General features: G+C 36.4%; 1 protein-coding gene across 1 annotated transcript in view; it reads left to right on the top strand.

Annotated features, from left to right (window-relative positions):
* pi4k2a (phosphatidylinositol 4-kinase type 2 alpha) overlaps positions 1–18,122 on the top strand; it is a 37,322-nt gene extending 19,200 nt beyond the window's left edge. The window contains exons 4-9 of the mRNA XM_039774273.1: positions 4,978–5,131; positions 7,098–7,159; positions 8,464–8,563; positions 8,663–8,796; positions 8,940–8,999; positions 15,171–18,122. Coding sequence (XP_039630207.1) covers positions 4,978–5,131; positions 7,098–7,159; positions 8,464–8,563; positions 8,663–8,796; positions 8,940–8,999; positions 15,171–15,332 — 672 coding nt within the window. The 3' untranslated portion in view covers positions 15,333–18,122. The remainder of the gene's footprint in view (positions 1–4,977; positions 5,132–7,097; positions 7,160–8,463; positions 8,564–8,662; positions 8,797–8,939; positions 9,000–15,170) is intronic.
* The last annotated feature ends 861 nt before the right edge of the window (positions 18,123–18,983 follow it).

Here is an 18,983-nt window from a genome sequence, read left to right as displayed (position 1 = left end):
GGTTGCTTCTAAATCGCTGCTTGGGTGAGATTACTTTGCATTTTAACAGTTATTATGGTATGAATCCCAAACTCATATCTCAGGTGTGCTTTAGTTTTGCAGGCTTTGAAAATGGAATAGCTCGGGGTGTTGGACTCTACTGTGCAGTGACTGCAGCTTTTCATTCTAACTAATCAGTAAATCAGTGAAAATTATGTTTTTATTCTGGTAGATTTTCTATATCTTATCTTAGAGGGTGGATTTATAAGTAATCCACAGTGTAATATTCAATAATATTGCATTCTTATTGTGCCATATTTTGGTGGATGACATGGTGGCACAGTGTTTAAGTGAGAATTCTTACAGCAGCTCAGAACATCTTGGTTCAAATCGGGGAGGTGAGTTTGTGTGTGCTACAAGTATCGACATGGGTTTTGTTTGGTTACCTCGGTTTCACATCCCAAAGATGAACATGTTAGTTGAACTGGTGGCTCTAAATTGGCCAATGTGAGTGAAGTATGAGTGTGGAGTGAATGTACCCCGCCTTGCATTTTCACAGGTCTTTGAGCCTGAACTAGATTTATTTATTGAGTGTGGTAGTGAATGGATGAATACATTCATTGTTGTGCACTTTTACATGTAGTCTGCTAGAACAGTACTGCCATTTAATTTGTTAATAAGCCAATTAGACTAATAAATACATCATTTACATGAGGATAAGATGGTTTGCACCCTAATCCTTTACTCAGCATGATTTTATTCCCGTTTAAAAACAATTTGGACATTAAGAGCTTGCTTGCTAAATATACGAAAGATTTACGCTCATTTTAAGTAATGGTCCCATCCAAATTTTGGGTAGTAACTCTGACACTCAAGGACAGAAGTCTACCAGCTCGGTGAGAGTTTTAATGTTCTTGAACGTGTCCCTTAAACTGTTTGTTTTGTTTATTGAGATTATTAAACTTTTTATATTATGATTTCAACTTTTTTCCAGGTGTCTTGAATTAGTATAATTAGAGCTAAAGTTGTATTGATAAAAGTATTTTTGCAAGTGAAAATGGTGTTTACAAAATTTCAGATATAAATAAATTTGTAACTGGTTACAGTAACTGTTAAATATAATAATGTGCTTTGTTTGGGTCCCATTTTTAATCTAAACATTTTTTTTTCTTTAAGGAACTTCTTAGCATGATTTAAATAACTTTTTTACTCAATATTTTATATTTTTTTAGATTGTCACAAAATACATTATTGATGCAGAGCTGTAGAATTAAACAAAACTGCACTTGCTTTTCTTAATCCTGTCTACTGTGTCTCTCTATTATAAAAAAAAAAAATCTTGAGAGAAGACTTTTTTTCCTGCAACGAGATGTGATCTTTTAAAGAGAGACAGAGAAAAGAGACACTTTCACTTCCCGTGAGTCGGTCAAGTCACGTCATACTTACGACCTTTGGAAGCAAGTCCTGTGAGATGATGACTTTTGCAAGTCACGCCCTACTTACAACTATTTTCAAACAAGACCACAGTCCTCTAACTTCTCAGTTGTTGGAATGCTTTTGGCAGACGCACTTCCTGTGCTGTCTATGTGCCAAGAGATTTAACCGCGCCCGGGGCCGGAAAAAGACAAAGTAGAACGTCGTAAAGAATTCAAAAACGTTGGCGCGATACCATGCAGGGCAGGTTAGAGATAATGGAAGTAGGAAAATTCGAAACGGCAAAAAGAGATCGAATGGTGTTTGACAATGTCTGGGGGAGAAGTGAGACAAAAGGACAGCTGCTGTACTGGGTTTTAAAAGTTCGAAGCGCCGCATGAGATGCAGATCACGCGGTATGGCAGCAGCAGCAAGCCAGCAGCTGATCGAGCAAAGAGGGGATAAAATAAGAAAATATATTTGTTTCCCATTGTATTACTGTTAAGAGGGGTTTTGGAGGAGCGACCGTGTCTCCTTGGGGTATGATCAGCCCCCCTGTTCACAATGGGGCGTAACGCTGGTGGGATGGGGGGGGTAGAGGTTGGCGAGCGAAGCGCGCAGGCGGCAAAGACCCCTAGTTAACTAAATAAATAAACAGAATTACAGACTTAGAAATTTTTGGCTAAAATCTATACATATCTTTATATACTTTAAAATTGCTGTTGTCATGATCTTTTATGTTAAAGATATTTTTAGTAGTTTTAGCTGAATAATATAGGTGCTAGGAAAGGACAAAATTATTTTCAAATTCACACTTTATTTCTCTTTACTTATATTTACTTATCAAATTGGTAACAGCAAGCTTTTATTAGCAAAAAGTCCAATCAATATAATTTTAAGAGTGTCAGTGTTAGGTAATAGGTAGGTAGGTAATAGAGAGAGGAAATTAGTTGCTTTATTGCTTAATGCCTCAATACAATCAATATTTTTTTCACATGTCCCCTCAGTAAAAAAACAAACATATTCTATATAAACCTAAATAAATGTTTTTCATCCTCACCACGACAACCGGTTTAATATCCATTTCCTAAGATTACCTGGGTTTATCAGTTTCTCCAAATCTGTTTTCTTCATTATGGTCCTCAACATCCGTTGGGGTGAGATCCATACTTTTCATATTACCACCTCCATCCAAATCATCTTTGACCTCTCTGTGGGCCTTATCCCTTCAAAATTTATTTTGGAATACATCTTCACTCAGTCATCTTCAACCGGTCGCTCCAATTGGCCAAACCGTTTTAGTCTGTTTCACCACAACATAGCACCTATCAAGGTACCAAGAATTTGTCTTGCCTCAGCATTTGTCTTACTCTGTGACCGTCCATAAATTAACCTGATCATTCTCATCTCTGTTCATGCCAACTTTGCTTTTAGTTCTCGCTCCCATAAACCTTGCTACTTATCACTTAGATTTTATACAGTTTACTCTTCAATGCAAGACACATCAGCATCTCTCAGGATTTCTTTCATGCACCTCTCACCCTCACTCTCAATATTGTGCCAGCACATCTGTCTGCTGTCATTTTCTCCAAAGTAACACCATTGCTGATAACTACATTTACACTTACTATAGGTGCCTTTGACACCCCTCTTACTCCTTTTCTACTAATAAAGTTATCTCATCCTGTCTGCAGACTGCTCTTCACACTGCTACTGACAGAAAAATAAATTGTGATCAATAAACCAATTGCTGTTAAGGTCAGTAGATACATTCACAAGCAAGTGTGCAGCTCATGGAATTTCAAGCTGGTACATTTAGAGCTAAAAAAATCTCCTTATTTGTGTAACATTATTAAACATTTTCTTCAATCATTTACTAGCTGTAAAACAAAGAATTGTTTTGCTTATTAGGAAATATGTTCATCGAAAGATAAAGAAAACATAAAATATGAAAAAATTGAAATTCATTAGTTACTTTAATTCAGTGGTTCTCAGCCTTTGTGGCTCCAGGACCCCACATTACTTTAAGTTCACTGATGATCCAACAGACAACAATTCAGCAATTTCCCCCTTGGCTAAACTAGCTTGATTGGAAAAGTGGGTGCTAGTGTGTTTTTTCCCCTTGGTGAAACGTACGTGATTAGAATCGGGAGGAGTTTGTGCTGCTTGGTGAAGAACAGTTGGGGGGTGGTCTTGGATGCATGGGGGTCTCTCCTTGGTGAAACTTTTTAATGGGATCTTTATTTTCCCACCTTATTTATTGCATTAAAGCTTTTGTATATTTATAAACATGAAAAGATGGAACATAAAAATATTATGCAAAACACATAATATATGTCTGTTATAGGCAGAAGTTCCAGCTTGATAAAGCCTTACTCTACATAGTACTAATGTTTAAAAGCAAATTTATGTTGTGATTACAAATGAAAATGCATATCATGTACATCAGCAGATTTGTGGACTAACTGACTGATTGATCAGCTGACTACATCACAGGCCTATCTTACAGACAATGCACTTCAAAAAAAACCTTACAGGACTTTCTCTAGGATGGTTATCTTATCTCTGCATTTTATTAGTTCATTGTTCTCTTCTTTCAGGGTTAATTCATCTCAGGTATATTCATTTTGCTAACATTTGAACAAAAGGGTTGTTAAGATGAAAGAAAAAAATCACTTTGCTATCCCAATATAAGCCAGAGTATTTTTCAGTTTCTTTGTTACACCTTGCCTGATGAAGGGGCCTTAGCTGCCTCGAAAGCTTGCACTTGTAATCTATTTAGTTAGCCAATAAAAGGTGTCATTTCACCCTACTTTCTCCTGTAAAAGAAAGTCAGTTGTGCATGAATTATCACTTGCTTTTTAATTCTGTGCTGAGAATACTTTATCACCTTAAAATACGAATGGAAGAAAAAATACAAAATGTTTCATTTGGAGAAATGTGATGTTGAATTCCTACATATTCTGAAGTGGTCAGGCATCATTTGTAAGTATTGCTGACTGTCTCTTTAAAGAGGACACTTTATTTCATTACATTGCCAGAGCAGCAGTGGGTCAGAGGCAAGAGCAATGCCAGGATGGTGCAACCGCCCATTGCAGGGCATACTTAGGACAACATCTACAGTCACAATTGGTTTATCTCATAATGGAAATTGGCAAATGATCATTTACCAAATATACATACTATACATGTGTTTAACTTGTTTTGAGAGGACAGAAGAATTGGGTGATAGTAAAGGACCTTTACTTGTAACAAAGTGACATCCTCGCATTGAACATCATCACTTACCAGAATTTGTAAAGTTCATACTGACCTCGAGTGAACTGGGAATCAAGTCAACTGTACACTACTGCAATGTACCATCCTGATAACAGGATGTTATGGGGATAATTGATATAATGTATTTGTAAAATATTATATTAAAACTGGAAATTAGCATGGTACTGCCTTAACTTCATGCTTCATAAGGTGAATTGTAGCGTTTTAAAGAAGTGGATCCTAAAACCTTAAGGTTGCAAATATAATCCTACCCACAGAATGAACATGAACTGATTAATTTAATGTGGCGTTCATGTGTTTCAACAGGTTGGTTCATTCCAGCTCTTTGTCGAAGGCTACAAAGATGCCGATTACTGGTTACGGCGGTTTGAAGCAGAACCTCTTCCAGAGAACACCAATAGGCAACTGCAGCTGCAGTTTGAAAGACTTGTGGTGCTGGACTATATCATCAGAAATACAGGTAAGGCAGAAAGGGATGATATTTCTGCTGGTTAATGTTTGAAAAAGTAATTACAATAAGGCACACATCAGTGAAGTATAGGATAAAGTAACTGTGATATGGAAATGGCAAATATTATTGTTAAAACAGAAAATGTTTACTGTCATTCTGAACTGCAGTACCAGTAGTTGATCCTTAGAGTAGCTATACTAATTCAAATGGATAATGCAAGAGCATTAGTGACTAACTCCTCTAACACTTGCTGGAGTTCTTCCTCTCTTGCTGTTGAGTAGCATGCTACATTTTAGCGCACTAAAAAAGCTAAATTTAAAAATAGTCGTGTGATTGTGAAACAAAAACAAAACCTGCATTGGGTGTTTCCATCACACAGTAATGGGTAAACTGGAGCCAGTCATGAAAGCTTTGGAAACCAGCTCAGGATAAGGACACCTTTTGGTCACTGGGCACAATCCTGCAGAAGCATTGTTCACTGATACCAGGCAAACTTAATGTCAGTCTGAGAGGATGTGTCTATAAGTGCTGGTAGAATGTCCATACTCTACACATCTAATAAACTGTACCTGCTACAAGAAACAGCTAATTCTTAAAGTAAGAAATTGTCAATATGCTTGTTTGCAGTTAAATTGCTAGTTATTTGAAAATAATATTTGGAGAATAAGATTAGTTTGCGGTTCTTTTTGAAGTGAAATACAGTAATTGTCTGTTCCTGCACAAACAATTAAGGTCCGGAAATAAAAGAGACAATCTTAGAAAGTTAATCTTAAATTCGCTTAAGTGTTTGGTTAAGGGTCCCCATTCAGGAATCAAAGCTGATTGCAAGCATTATGAAGTGTCTAAGCTAACTTCTGCAACACTGATAAACAATGTGATATTTTATGTGAGCTACTGATAATGTGCTTGCCTACAAATAAAGGTATTATCATTTGAGTGTGTATGCATTTGTTTTATCAGCAGTTATCCTGAATTTTATATTTGAGATCTACTTGTACAACCACTTTCTAAGTAAATGGTTCAACATATTTAAAGCTATGTATGAAAACAGGTTTATACACACTCACTTGAAGATCTTATTTTTGCATTTCAGTTGCCATTAGCTTTATTCTCCACAAACTGTGCTAAGACGGGTTGAAATCTAAGTAAACAACATAGACTTCAGTGTTAATGTGTGCAGAGCACCATGCAATGCATATAGTATGTGTCTGTTCTATGCCATTTGGTGTGGAATTTCTAAAAGCAGTGTTAATGTTTGTGATGCATCATCTATTGGAGTGACAGATGCAATGCTTTGTGCTACTAAAAATGTTTGTGATATGTCATATTTTGAAATGACAAGAGACAAAGCAACCAGACAGGCATACATTATCCTTTTATTAAGGTGGAAAAGGCACACCTACCTCAAACCAAATTGGTTTCCCATTTGTTGTTAGAACAGCATGAATTCATTGGGTGATGAACTTAGCAAAGTATGTTATCTGGTGTTGGAATGCTGGCTGACTAAAGTATGCTTGGATTTGTTGCAGATTGGCTTCATATACATTATTGCTGACATAAATTGTTTGCTCTGCAGTAGTCGTATCAGCCATCATCAGTCACTTGTATCAATGATCTGTCTCTGAACACAGGACTGCCTTTAGTATGTCTGCCATTGTTAACTCACCCTGATGCTGTTCTGCAAGATATCCTAAGTAACGTTTTCATTCCTGATGCACTATGACAGTTCATCTTGTGCCCATTACTATGTTATGTTCAAAGCTATTTAGATCTTTATTGTTGCTCATTTAATTACACACACACAAGCACAGAGAATCTTTTGGTACCTACTTACCTGTTTCAGACAGTAGTCGATGGTTAAATAGATAATGTAAATCATATGTATGGTTCTGAAACACCCTAGTGTTAAATTTATTAGATTAAAAAAAGAAATAATAAATAAATAACCTTGTTTAATATTTTGTTTTGCACATAGATCGAGGCAATGATAATTGGCTGATAAAGTATGACTGCCCTATGGACAGTGGAGGCACCAGGGTAAGGACTGGCCTGAAAGTGACCAATATGTGATACACTATATACATTCTTCAGTTAGTTGTTCTTTGGTGAAATACAGTTCGACATATTATAATGCCTTTTTGGGGTTGAAATTAGATCAAACCTGTTCTAAGATTTTTATTTTTTTTTCAAACAGGGGAAAGCAGCAGATTATTTGAAGACAGCATTTTTTGTTTACAATTTTAAATATAAGGTTTAGTTTTATAGTATTTGTACATGTATTTTAGCCATTAATGGCTGTGATGATACTATATATCGCATACTGCTTATGGATATGGATTATTTTCATTAAAGATGAATACATTTCCTGAGAATTAATGAGATAAGGAGAGAAAGAATGAAAGTTTTAATAAATTCATATTATGGTTCTTCACCATTAATTAACCTTGAAAGTGCTGCACAATGATACAAATAAAACAAGATGAAGAGGCAGTGCCCCCGTTTGATGATGGTTGTAGAAATAAATTTTATAAATAAAAAATAAAATAAAAATGAATCTTCAGGACTGATGCTTTCACTATCCTGAGTCCGTTTCTGAGGAACGAGCTCCATCTCCATAAGTCAATAAATGTTGACTTCCATTCTGTCTGTTTCTTATATAGTGAACGGGCTGGAGGATGTGACATCATAGCTTTTCCTTGAATTTGTCCTCCATTCTGTGGGTAAAGAGGGAAAAGGTGTCAACAACTGAGTCACCAACTCTCCAATTCCTTGTTTCCTACCTTTTTATAATATTGAAGATGTTCCCTTGGCTTGCATGTCTGACAACTTAATTGAAATTGAATGTGACTTACCAGGCACATGTTTCCAGAATGTCTTTATTAATTTCCTGAAACTTTAGGATAAAGAAAATTAGCTTTGTAGAATTCCACTGAATAGAGATCCGGGCCAACTACTTTCTGGCTGTGCAATGAATTTATCATTTCTTGAATTTTAGACTGCCTCAGAGCTTTATCGAGCTCTGCTACAGAATATGAAGCGGTGATATTTGTATTTTATCAAAAAAGTTCTTGGAATGAGCGTCACCTTTTTTAAACTATGAAGAATCTAAAAACTTCTAATGGTTCTTAAATGTGTTAGTGCTCCCTAATTTCATTTTAAGTTGCATTGTTAATTGTGTTTTTCAAACTTCTTGTTGATGTGTTTCTTGTGCTTATTAACCAGCAGTTCTCATGTTGATTAATTTTGGAATTGATTTCAACTGACCTGTGATTATTTGGATGGGCTGCTTTGAAGATTTTATTATCATGGAACTAAATTTAAGGTTTTTATTTAACTTGCAGGACACAGACTGGGTGCTTGTTAAGGAACCGATTATCAAGTTAGCAGCAATAGACAATGGCTTGGCCTTCCCACTGAAACACCCGGATTCTTGGAGAGCCTGTGAGTAATCATATCATGTTCATTTGGTAGTTAGTCAAACATCATGCAATTCCATATTTGAAGTGTATTTATTTCTATTTTATCATTATTTTTTTGAAGATCCCTTCTACTGGGCTTGGTTAGCTCAAGCCAAAGTACCATTTTCACAGGAAATCAAAGACCTTGTTTTGCCAAAAATCTCAGACCCCAACTTTGTGAAAGATCTAGAGGAAGACCTTTATGAGTTATTTAAGGTAAGTGAGGACAACATCTTGAGGCGAGTTTATTACACTGTGCAATAATATTTAATAGTGTCATTGTCCAGTAACCTTTAACCTTCTTACATGGATTACATGTAATGTTATTATTTTAACATTGAGGATTTTTATTTTCCCAGAAAGACCCAGGATTTGACAGGGGACAGTTCCATAAACAGATTGCAGTGATGAGAGGACAGGTAGGTGTTTGCATTTGTTTTTTCCCTATGTTTAGATATTTCCAATTTATTGCTGTTTGCTTTCCTGTAAGAAAGTTTTAAGCCACATCTGTCTGGAATATTAGCCAGATGTAGGCCTTTTTCATAGATACAGAACATACTTCACGCAAAAGTTAATAATCTTTGGATTTCAAACTATATTTTATGTAATTCCATTAATAGTCATTACTATATTTAAGTAAACTATAAAATAAAGACTGTATGTTAATAGGTAGCAATATGATGCATCTCACTGTTCCAATCCCAGCCTGGGCACTGACTATGTGGAACTGTGATGTCTGTATTGCCCACAGCCTTGGCATTACATGCTTCCAAAGGCATCAGTAGTCATGACCATGATAGACTAGTGTTATGAGGGCATATACAAATCAAGAGTGGTGCAAAGTACATTGTGCAATTTATTCAAACAATTCATGTCCAAATAAATAAGTACATTGCAAATATTTAAATAAACAAACGTTTTTGTTTTGTGCCCTTCCCCACCACAACCTGTCGTCTATGGGAGAGAAAGCTTTAGGTTTGTCAAAAATGTTGATCTCTGGTTTTCAACGGATTCCAATATTTTAAGGTTTCCTGATACTGAAAATATTGATATCTCGATGATGGGTGTGTGTCTGCATGTCAGTTTCTTGAAGATGGTCTAAAGTTAAAATGGCTGGAGAGAAAAATACCAGACTCGAAACATAAGCCTGTTATGAGATGATGATGATGATGTGCTGATTAGTTTTTGAGCCAAATCGTGCCAGAGAATGAGACACTCTAGAGCAGGGGTGTCCAACCCTGGTCCTGGTGGGCCGCAGTGGCTTCAGGTTTTCATTCTAACCCTTTTTCTAATCAGCAAGCAGTTTTAACTGCTAATCAGCTCCTTTTCCCTTCATTTTAATAGCCCTGTTTTTAAGGATTCACTCCTCTGAATTGATTCGTTTGTTCATTAAACAGAAATGAGATGTGAAACGAGCTGAGAGATAACCAGTTAAATTGGAGCGTCAAACTCCAACCAATTTCACTCCAACCAGTTTCTTAATAAGAAGCCAATTCCAGCAGTTAGTCATTGTTGAATATCATGACTTGTTGCTGCTCTCATTCTACCACAGCAGACGGTTGGTTTTCTGTTTTTTCTAAGATCACCGTCACAATGTTTTGGTGACCTGAACAGACTGACATGACCGAGACATTCACCTTTATTTATTTTCAGGTTAGCTGGTCATGTGGCAGCTTATTTTATGTCTCATTATTGTTTGGCTGCTCATTAAGGTTAAAGAAACAACTAAAGGGTCTGAATCACGTCAATTAAAACTAAGGCAAGACAAGTTAATTAGCAAAACTGGCTCACTAATTAAGATGATGGTCAGAATGAAAACCTGCGGCCCACCACGACTGGAGTTGGACACCCCTGCTCTAGAGGAACCCTCAAATACCGTACTGCTGCAATTAATTATGAATTCTTCTTGTCAAGTGTTATCATAATGACCTGTGGTAGATGTGGTAGATAAAATCAGTCAATAAATAATCCAAAAAAATAAGATAAAAATCAAGACTAAAAACAAATAGTTAAAATCAAGTGCCTTCTATTTTCCCCGAGCCTTAGTGCCTTTCTTTCCCTTCTACACCCCACAGTCACTCATCGGGACTCCTCAGAAGGGGCTGAGTGAAGTCAGCCTTTAAAATGGCTTTCACATCAGCCAGCGCTGCCGGTCACTGATGGAATGCCCAAAGCCCAGCTTTCCTTGAAGCCCTTTGCCCGCTCCTGGTTCCAGGAGTGACCTTAAGCCAAGAGCGCCGTTCTTGTGGCTCACATTGGGGGCCTCAACCTGACCATGATGCCAACTGTCACTAGCAATGGCTAATGCTCCTGATCTTTACTCCTTCTTTTCTTCATGAATGTTCTTTTGATTTACTCACTTTTCTGAGTATTTCTTCTCTAATATTGTATCATTCACTTTCCATCCCCTCTATCCTTATCAGGCTCCTTTGTACTCTGTGGGTGCAGATGCTTTGCTTAACAACCCACAGAGCATCAATGGAGAACAGCTGAACTGATCACGTCTGCACATTAACAGCCAATCAGCTTGTTTCCCCATTGAACTCCCCGCAGTTGCACGATTAGTGCGCATCTACACCCATTAAGTTTGATTGCATGTTCTCAGAATGTCTGTATGAATTTTCTTTGCTATTCAGAGACATGCATGTTAGGGAATCTGATGGTTTTAGCCAGTAGACTGGTGACCCATCCAAGTTTGTTTCCTGTCTGGTGGCCAGTGCTGACAGGATGGGCACAGGTTTCCTGTTCCCTTGAACCAAAAAACTGGTGCATATATGGAACTAATAGAGGGTTGTGAAAGGATATGATTCATAGTAAAATGACTTTCCAGCAAAGAAATAGTGAAAAACTTTCTAAATTTCACTGTCAAAATGGGTCTGCTACAGAGTCCCAGTCAAGGACAATGTGACCTAGACAAGCGCCTATACTGCTTCTTCAGTATTCCAACTCTATATCTTCTTCCTATACATGTGTTTGTTTTCTTGAAGTATATTCTAGATTTCCACGTAGAGATAAAGCTATGCTGAATGGCTTATTAGTTATTAGTTCATTGAATAGCTTATTTCAGTGTCTATGCCTCTGATTATGGTACCTGTAAAAAGTATTCACCCCTTGAAAGTTTTCATATTTTATTGTTATTATAGAATCCCAGTAAATCCATGGTTCTTCAGATTCTTTAAAGGAAGAGATTATAACACCCACTTGAACCAACTTTATACTTCAATCGAAACATGACCAGGTGAACTGTTCAGCCTGACTCAAAAAAAAGAATCTTTTCTAAAAATAAAAGTATTTATGACACGGAGAAGCAATTTGATTAGCTAAACACACTGTAGAAAATGCAAGAGAGACTCTTTGGGAGGAAAAAAAAAAAAACAAGCTGTTAAACTAATATACATTGTTACCTCAAAAGCTTAACTTATATTATTATCACTTACAGGATAAAAAGGTTTTTCCTAGCAAATAGTTTTCTTTATTTTTACATCAAATAGTTAAATGACGTTGTTTACTATTTAACCTTATACAATATTGAATGACACTGGATTTAATTTGGTTTTCTTGACACTAATCAACAGAAACATTTAATACCAAAGTGAAGAGACTTCTGCAAAGTGGCATATGGGAGACACTAAAAGTGAGCTAGAAGAATGTCCTAAGGTCTGATGAGACCAAAACCTGAGCTTTTTGTCTGTCAGACTAAATGCCATGTTTACTGCACATTATCAGGTATACACACCATCCCATGAAGCATGGTGGTGGCGGTATCCTATTGTGGGGAGAGTTCCCAGCAGCAGGCCCTGGAAGGCTCCTGATGTTGGAGGGCAAGATGAATACAATTGCAGTTTGCAAGAAACCCGTTTTCCAGCAAGACAATTTTTTTTTGATCAATATCAGAAAAGGCAAATTTAATTCATTATGATTCAATGGTATCCACCATAATAAAAGGATAAGTGCCTGTCTGGTTGCTATGTCAAAAGGTGGAGCATCACAAATATTTGTAGTAATACGTTTTATTACCTCAAATGTTTTTGATATGTCTTCTGTCGTTATGAAAGATGCAATGCCTTTTATTACTACATGCATTACAAAATGCATTTCAGCTGTAAACGTTATCGCTGAATGCATTGAGATCTGCAATGATTACTTAGATTTCGTTCCATCTTAGATAGTACAGCAATAAAATCTTGTAAACTTTCCATAGGAGCATGTTTATATACACTGTATGTTATACTTTTAAAAAAAAAAAAATTAAGTCAATATATTCCATCTGTTTATCTGTTATTCAAGCCCATATACAGTTCCCTCCACCATGTATAGACCACCAGAGAAGATCCTCAACACCAGGAGATATGCCACAAAGTACTAAATATGAGTGTTTAATATACACATCATTGCTATGTCCCAAATATTATGGTGCCCTGAAATGGGGGTGCTATGTTTAAAAGTCTACATGGTGTGACCAAAATGTATGCAAATACCCTTAAAGTAAAGTCTGAAATATGAACTTTAACCACATCTATATTGTTTGATTTGTAATTTAATTTTAAACTGGAGCAGAGGGGTACATAAAGGGAAAAATGTGTCTTTCTCCCAAACATTATGTTTGTATGTATACACTGTAGAACATTATGTGGTCATCAAATGAGATGCCAAAGCCTGTAATGACTATATTAGGCAAAGAGCAAGAAACTAGCCTTCGGTGGTATATAAGTGCATTGCAGGGCAGTACAAGCACAGACGCCAACTTTTATAATTGCCGATATTATCTTGTTTGGGAACTTTAAAGTTTATGACTCTGGTATGTAAAGGGAAACGGGAGTACCAGAAGAAATCTAAATAAAACATGGAGAGAAGATAAAAATATAAGTAGAGTCCCAGGTAGGATTTACCCTGTCATTCAGGCCTGTGAGAAAGCAGGACTAACTAGTGTGCTTCCTGTGACATGTCAAGTTGATATAATGATTTGTTAATGTGCAGCTGAAAAAAAAATGCATAGGACACAGCACAGGTCCTTCTTTAATATTTTGATTTAGAGGCGATGAATAATGACCTGAACTACAACTGGGCTTACATGGTAAATGCTATTAAACTGTACCTATTGTAATAGTTTATTGAATTGTATTCCGTTATAACAGTTCATCCCTAAATGACTGTCATCGTCAAATTCTTCCATGAGAACCCTGAATACAATGAGGACTGATTGAGGTCATTTATGAGGTCATTTATGGTAGAATACCTAGAGGGAGCTGGGTGGTCTCGTAGCCTGGAACCCCTGCAGATTTTTTTTTTCTCCAGCCTTCTTTTTTTTTTTTTTTTTTTTTTTTTTTTTTTCTGTCCTCCCTGGCCATCAGACCTTACTTTTTATTCTATGTTAATTAGTGTTCCCTAATTTTAATTATTTATTTTGTCTTTTTTCCCTTTCTTCATCATGTAAAACACTTTGAGCTACATTGTTTGTATGAAAATGTGCTATATAAATAAATGTTGTTTTATTAATTCTCATTGTCTTGTTGTAAAAGATACCCTTGAAGCATAAAAGTAAGTTTATTAACAATCAAATTATTTTATTAATGCATCATCTATAATGTACTGGTATATTTAGAAACTGTGTAACATAAACATTTTCGAACATATTTTCAATTTAGAGACCGTGATACTATCTTATTTGAAAATGTACATACTCCGTTTAAATATGTGTTTTTCTTGAGATTCTGCTTGTGAAGAACACTTTGCAACAGGAATAAAACACTTTGGATCTATTGACTTTCCTATTTGAATGTAAAAAAAAAAATGTTGATAACTCATTCTGTAATTCTAATAGACACGTATTGAGTCCCAATCACAGTAGAAAATTGTCCACATCTTATGCTTGAGAAAGGGTATCTATAGAAACTGAGCTCAGAGTGCATATTAATTATTAATCTATGTTATCAATGGCATAATGGATCACTCACATTCAATGTACATGTGCATGTCTTTTAGCCTATGTGAATATTTACTATGTGCTTAATAATTAATTTATTCATCACATTGAGACAATCAGTTATTTCAAGTAAATCAAGTTTCCATTTTTCAGCACTACCTGATCAAATAAGCTGCAGGTGAAGTAGGCAGTAGGCCTGTCAATGTCCCATTCTTCATACAGCCTGGAGAGCCATTAAGGCCTTCTTTTTAAAAATCAAAATTAATCACATCTTCATGTAGCAATTTGATCAGTATAAATGATGTACTTGTATGCCATTAATGACAAATGTGAAAGTGAAATAAATCTGATACTGCTTGCAGAATGTTTTTTAGCATCCTTTGATTCTGCCTGGGATTAAGCGGGAAAGGAAAATGGATAACAAAGTCTCAGTGACAATCTGATGAACTTCCTTTGTATGCTGTAGACAATGAACACTGTCTTCGAAAGACTGAATGCTTCTTTCTGCATAATGTTGTTATCTGATGACTAATGGGCTAATTGATCATGAGACGTGTTTATCTACGAGACACAAGAGCAGTTCTTTGAATAGAAATTCCCTTGCTTCATGGATGGTAGTCTGCTTCACTGTTGTCAATTCTTTTCTCTTTTTTTTTCTGTGCTCTAGATATTGAACCTCTGCCAGGCACTGAAAGATGGGAAAACACCTTTGCAGCTTGTGCAAATGCCCCCTGTGATTGTGGAGACTGCAAGGGCGCAGCAGCGCTCAACCAGTGAATCATACACCCAAAGCTTCCAGAGTCGGAGGCCGTTCTTCACGTGGTGGTAGACGTGCAAGAGATTTGGGGAACAGTTGTCTCCCAGCATGTTGGAACAGCAACGAGAATGAGACAGGAAACACATTTTTTTTTCTGGGCTTCTCAGTAAATTTTTTGTTTTTCCCGAGCTCTTTCCTTAGTCTTTAAGGCATGTGCATGGCCAAAGGACATTAGGAAAGTGTTGTACATAACATTCAGGACTACATTGCCATTAATTTCTTTATCAGGGGAACATAATCTGATAAAGAGGAAACATTGCTGGGTAAGGTGGGGAGATTTTATTTTCATGACCACGTCCTTTCCTCCTATTTAACAACATCGATATCAATTTGGCAATTTATAGTTGCCATCTTTCTGCATATTAAAGCCCTTATAAGAGCATTCCATTCTGACCATGCTTTCGCCAAGCGGAAAAGTTGGTAGCGATTCATGACCTTTCGTGGACATTTGCTTGAGAACAAATAACTTGAACTTCCACAGTGAAATGGGTTAATGCAAGATGTAGTGCTTGGGTTAGTTGAGTGCAAAGAGAAGACATTGAGCCAGGATGAGGACCTGTACACTGTACTCGTACCTTTGACGACTAGAGACAAAGAGGCTGAAATGACTGAGTGGACTTCCCAATCATGCTGAACTGAGATCCACATCTAGTAGGTGAGAGTCTCTTGGTGCCTTTATGAAAATGTTTCTTAACATTTTCGGAAATTATCAGTTCAGTTAGTGGACCATATATAGTTCTTCCTTTTTGCACTATTACTAGGAATTAGGAGCAATTTAGTGTAAGGGGCGGAACTACTTTTTTTTTTTTTTTTTGCATTAAAATGTATTTTTTAGCACTAAATGTTTGAATGTTCTTCAACATTTTCTCAAAGGTCCTGTTTAAAACAAACCCACACATCTCAGCTTAGGGGCCTTCATGCTGGGGGGGTTATCATGAACATGTGATTCACTGAACAGAATAAAATGCAGCGTGCTCCGGCCCATATTTACTGTGACCAAGAAACGGTACTTAATTGGAAGTGCTAAAGTGGAGCTTATTTTCTGGAAACTGAGAGATCAAAATTTTATTTGGAAAGCTCTTCTGAATTGTTTTAATGAAAATGTGAAGTAACCTGTATTATTTAAAACTTGATTGTTCTAAACTTACTGGCACACCAAATGGTAAGTTGTCTGTGATGGAAGGCTGCTTAAGTAATTAAAAAAAATGATATTGTTTTCCTAAACTTTTGTTTTAAACAGGTGGATTTTTTTATTGTTTAATGTCTTAAAAAATATTTATTGTTGCAGAGGGCTTTTGTTGTTTACACAAATGTTTGCCATATTTTTACAGTTGGTGTCAAGTTTATGGTACAGATGGTCACAGTTCATTTCTTTTATTATTATTTTTTAACTAATTCAGCATGTCTTTATTTTTTTGCCACTTGTTTACATAATTTGGAAGTAATTTAAGACTATGTTCACTCAGTGTTCCCTGTCCACTCCCTTTGTCTCAAAGTGTGATTAATCAGAGGAAGTCATTTTGGAGAAGAAAGGAGCAGTGCACCCTTCATGAGTGCCGGAGCCGTCCAGTATTAGAACAGTGTAGTCCTCAGACATCACGTTGGATAAAAAGAGGGTACAAGATGTAAGATGATCTAATGTAAAAGTGTGTTTTGTTAGAAATTACAGCTGCTGTCCACCCAGATCTGGATAATGTCTGGCAACTGACAATACATAAACTTGAATGAGTAGAAAAGAAGCTAAGAGCACTACAGCAACAGCACTAAGCCAGACTTCCTGACTTGATGGACGTATTTGCCTCAAGGCTGAGGCTTGGACGTGACTTGTTCATACAGATCTCTGCGTCACAGAAGGCATTTATGCTTGTATGCATGCAACAGATGCTGCTTTTGGCAGTTTGAGAAGTTAAATTGCCTGGACCAAGGCTTAACTTGGACATGCAGGCAAAAGAGATGAGCGAGGACTTATTTGAAATGAGGAAGATGGTTTCTTGGGTGTCTGTGCACAGGCACTTTGGTGACGAGTCCCTGTATGTTAAAAAAATGTTGCAAAGAGAGGGGAGTCTGGCACTCTCCTTCACCCATGATTCCTTACGCAGAGCACTTGTGGTGGCTGCTGTCTGTCCCTCTGCTGTATAATTAAGCAAACTCAGTTGTCAAGTGGCTTGGCAATTGTAGGCTTTCATTGCAGTTTCATTAATCATTTGATCTATAGCTGTACATAAATTTCTTGTTAATTAGATTTCATTATTGATCTCCTTCAACATTAAAGAAATCAAGGCAGTGTTTTGCTTTACTGATAAACACTGAATTTTATTGTTTCTCGACATTTTCTGCATCCAGTCTCTTAAGTCTGAGGCTGTTCTGGTTTGGTGAGCTGATGCAGGTGTAATGTCTGTAGGCAGTGTTCATCTTCAAAGTCGACACTACAAGTCCTAAGTAAATAGTACAGATTTTTGATAGTATGTGACAAAAAAGAGAAACTTGCACTTTTGGTTATCATATAAAGAAAATGAAAACCAGGGGAAAAAATGCCTACTTAAATTAGCCGTGCTTCTGACTTTGACACTGCAATGAAAACCTGCAACTCTGAAGATGGGGTTTGTTTGTGCCTACGATGGCATCAAAAGACAAGGCCTTGTTGCACATAAGATTTATTTTTTTCTTACCAAAATGTACTGCTGTAGCTACCAAACTGGGCTGAAATCCTATTGTTCTGACATTGCACTGTATAATTTGTATGTATTGTATTTAATGAAAGAAATACTTATAAATGAATCCATTGTATTCCTCTCATGTTAAGCCTGTCTCTTTCTTCTTCTTTGGTTGGGTTCTTACACTTTTGTCTGCTTATAGAGCCTTTAATGTAAATGTCTTCTTGCCTTTCTAATAAGGGTGTCTAGAAAAAAGAAATGTCTTGCAAACTTAATGGCTCAGGTTTATGTTCATTGTGATCATCTCCACTGACTCGGCCTTTATCTTCATATATCTTACTTTGAATGCACTCATTTTATTTTAATATTTTAAAACACTTTTTCCTTTTTACTTGGCAATGAAAATAGAATGAGAGCATTCCTCTGTGCATTGTGAACTTTTTCCGTTTATATTTTTCTGATAACAGAGATTCAGTTACGTGGATCTAAAAAAACTACAGGAAACGACTAACAGATTTTATAATGAACTGTGAGCAGAGAAGAAACTCTCTGATCATCCAAGGAATTCTAAAATGCCCGATAAAATCATTTTATTAGTTTTAGGTTGCTGGTCCCAGCGTTGTACTCATTGTTCCTGGCAGATGTTTTACCTTCTTAAATCTTCTCAGATGGGTTATGCAGAATCAAAAAATGAATGAATGAATGGATGGATGAATTCCAGGCTGAATTCCTATTGGGAGGACGATGGAGTTACTAAGTGTGATAAGTATGGCCTTTTTTGGACAATTGTTAAATCTACAAAATTCCCAAGTGTAGTGGTGCTAGCGCTTTTGGGGCAGTTTGATGTGACTTGGTGATCTTTTCATCATGTCTGAGGCTATATTCACACTATTTATGTTTTAATTTAAAAATGGTGCTTTTAACCAAAATTGATCTCTGTCTACAATAGCATTTTCACATCAATCAATCAACATTTATTTATATAGCACATATTCATACAAAAAAATGT

This window comes from Polypterus senegalus, chromosome 1, assembly GCF_016835505.1.
Source record: "Polypterus senegalus isolate Bchr_013 chromosome 1, ASM1683550v1, whole genome shotgun sequence".
NCBI lineage: Eukaryota > Metazoa > Chordata > Cladistia > Polypteriformes > Polypteridae > Polypterus > Polypterus senegalus.
The sequence above is the reverse complement of the archived record's forward strand: the minus strand, read 5'-3'. Positions and strand labels throughout refer to the sequence as shown.